Below are 2502 nucleotides of genomic sequence, written 5' to 3'. Positions count from 1 at the left end.
ATTAACCTGTAATATTTCCATTACCTCGGGATTACCATTAATCTGTAATATTTCCATTACCTCGGGATTACCATTAATCTGTAATATTTCCATTACCTCGGGATTACCTTTAATCTGTAATACTTCCATTACCTCGGGATTACCATTAATCTCTAGTATTTCCATTACATCGGGATTACCATTAACCTGTAATATTTCCATTACATCGGGATTACCATTAACCTGTAATATTTCCATTACATCGAGATTACCATTAACCTGTAATATTTCCATTACATCGGGATTACCATTAATCTCTAGTTGGATTAGCCATCACATTATAACCCCCCCGTCCGGATTCGAACCCGCAGATACTGTAAGTTCTCCTGAGAAAAGGCAAGTGGTGAAGCACGTGATTCTTTCTGTAACAAACATCAGTCAAACAGAGAAATAAACGTGCGTATTTTCTATTTGTAGCAAGGCTATCTGCTGCCACCTCAAATTTTGAAACTACTACTGACCAGAGGGAAGGCAGCCAATCAGCAACACCCTACGGTTAAACTAATGATATCGCATACATTCTAAGCTGGGTCACAAAGTCCAAACGTCGTGTAATCACAACAAGTGTACGTTTCAGTTTTAAACTTTTTTATCAGAATAATGATGAAATATTTGGTAACAAAAGTGTTATCTCCTAGGTGACACGTTGACGACGAACATTTTAAAACGTATCCCACTGTTACTTCCATCACTACGCATGTTTGTTTTTTATATGATCTATGTTAACATTTGGTTTTATGTTCTTCTTTGTTTTATCGGAGTCATAGGAAAACACGATAAACATTTGTCTTGTTAATTCAAGTTCCAGACATTATTGTTCTTATGGCGTGGAAAATTATTTAAGTGTCGACAAGGGAAGGACAACTGACTGAACGTTATAAACACTTACTAGCCTTCTCGACAGATGGCGCGGGCGTTCGGGGGTGTACCGGCTTTCGGTATTTTCACCGTGAAAGCTCGAGACTCCAGCTGCTCTTGGACACACATCGTTCATAACGGTCACGTGCTTATTAAAACAAGGTTGCACCTGCTGAACGATGCTCTCGCTTCACTCGTGTCGAAATAGTGAATGTAAAAACTTTCTTTTGGGGGGGGGGGGATCAGCTCTTAGAGGGCAAGCAGGTTGTTGAGCACGTGGAAGTATCACACCAATCTGTTTGGTGTCAACGTAACACGAGGAGGATGGAAATCGTGCCAAATCTTATCCAACTAGAAAATCATAGACGCCCCCCTTCCTACGGGTTGAATTAATACGTTAGAGTAGTTTAGTGGGTTGATATTCCCAATATTTCAGACAGGTACTTGTGCTTTTTTTAGGCTTTATTATCCTCACACGTGCACCACGTTACCGTCCAAGTTCGGGAACATAAACAGGTGTACAACAAGCCTGCCTTACACGTAATGGTCTTCTGTTATTACATAAAACACTTGTACACAAAGCAAGCCTACCTTACACGGATTGGTCTTCTGTTATTCCCTTACCATCCTCGTGATTAAATCTATTAGAACATAAAACACTTGTACACAAAGCAAGCCTACCTTACACGTAATGGTCTTCTGTTATTACATAAAACACTTGTACACAAAGCAAGCCTACCTTACACGGATTGGTCTTATGTTATTCCCTTACCATCCTCGTGATTAAATCTATTAAAACATAAAACACTTGTACACAAAGCAAGCCTACCTTACACGGATTGGTCCGGATCACCACCGTTACCTTTCTCGGTAGATGACACTCCATGATTTATAATACTGTTGTAAGTGGATAAAACTCTCCTGTTGTTAGCTGAAAGGACGATGCAGGTCCAGCTTGAACATACCACTTGTTCGAGATTCACGCTGTTAAAGACTCACGCGGGGTTCTTGGAACCCTGGCGTTGGTAAAAGGAACTTTTTTTTTACTGAAAGGACTGGCTACGTTCTCCTGTGAGGCTATTTTTGGTGACGTGAATCAGCTACTGGGAAGACATCAGTTCTTGAGCCGCAGCTGTGGATGGCCTGGTTTCTTCTCTCCTTATTTTATAAATACCCGCCGCAGTTGATAGCTTGTCAACTCGGATTAAAGCCACGTCTGAGCTAGTCGTTCTCAGGTGAGGTACAAGACGTATTGAGAAAGAAGATTGTTTTAGAAGCTCGTGGCTAGAGAAATGCTTCGAATATTTAGTTTTTGAGAACAGTCGGAAATCTCTCCAAATCCATTACTATATCTCGCTATAACTACTACCCCACTAATAAGAAGAACGTGAAATAAGATAAACACTCAAATCCAGGCAACCCCCACTAATAAGAACGTGAAATAAGATAAACACTCAAATCCTGGCACCCCCCACTAATAAGAACGTGAAATAAGGCTAAACACTCAAATCCAGGCAACCCCCACTAATAAGAACGTGAAATAAGACTAAACACTCAAATCCAGGCAACCCCCACTAATAAGAACGTGAAATAAGGCTAAACACT

The 2502-nt window shown here is 40.5% G+C and overlaps 2 protein-coding genes across 5 annotated transcripts in view; both read right to left on the bottom strand.

Moving 5' to 3' along the window:
• LOC111089619 (circumsporozoite protein-like) overlaps positions 1 to 273 on the bottom strand; it is a 1796-nt gene extending 1523 nt beyond the window's left edge. Inside the window, exon 1 of the mRNA XM_022402458.1 lies at positions 25 to 273. Within this exon, the coding sequence (XP_022258166.1) occupies positions 25 to 273 (249 nt within the window). The remainder of the gene's footprint in view (positions 1 to 24) is intronic.
• The window catches only part of LOC106474082 (sterile alpha and TIR motif-containing protein 1-like), a 35713-nt gene that overhangs the window by 16411 nt on the left and 16800 nt on the right, over positions 1 to 2502 (bottom strand). The window lies entirely within an intron of this gene.

Source organism: Limulus polyphemus, unplaced genomic scaffold, assembly GCF_000517525.1.
Source record: "Limulus polyphemus unplaced genomic scaffold, Limulus_polyphemus-2.1.2 Scaffold6803, whole genome shotgun sequence".
In the NCBI taxonomy this organism is placed as follows: Eukaryota; Metazoa; Arthropoda; class Merostomata; order Xiphosura; family Limulidae; genus Limulus; species Limulus polyphemus.
Note: the sequence above shows the minus strand (reverse complement) of the source record. Positions and strands in the feature narration are given on the sequence as shown.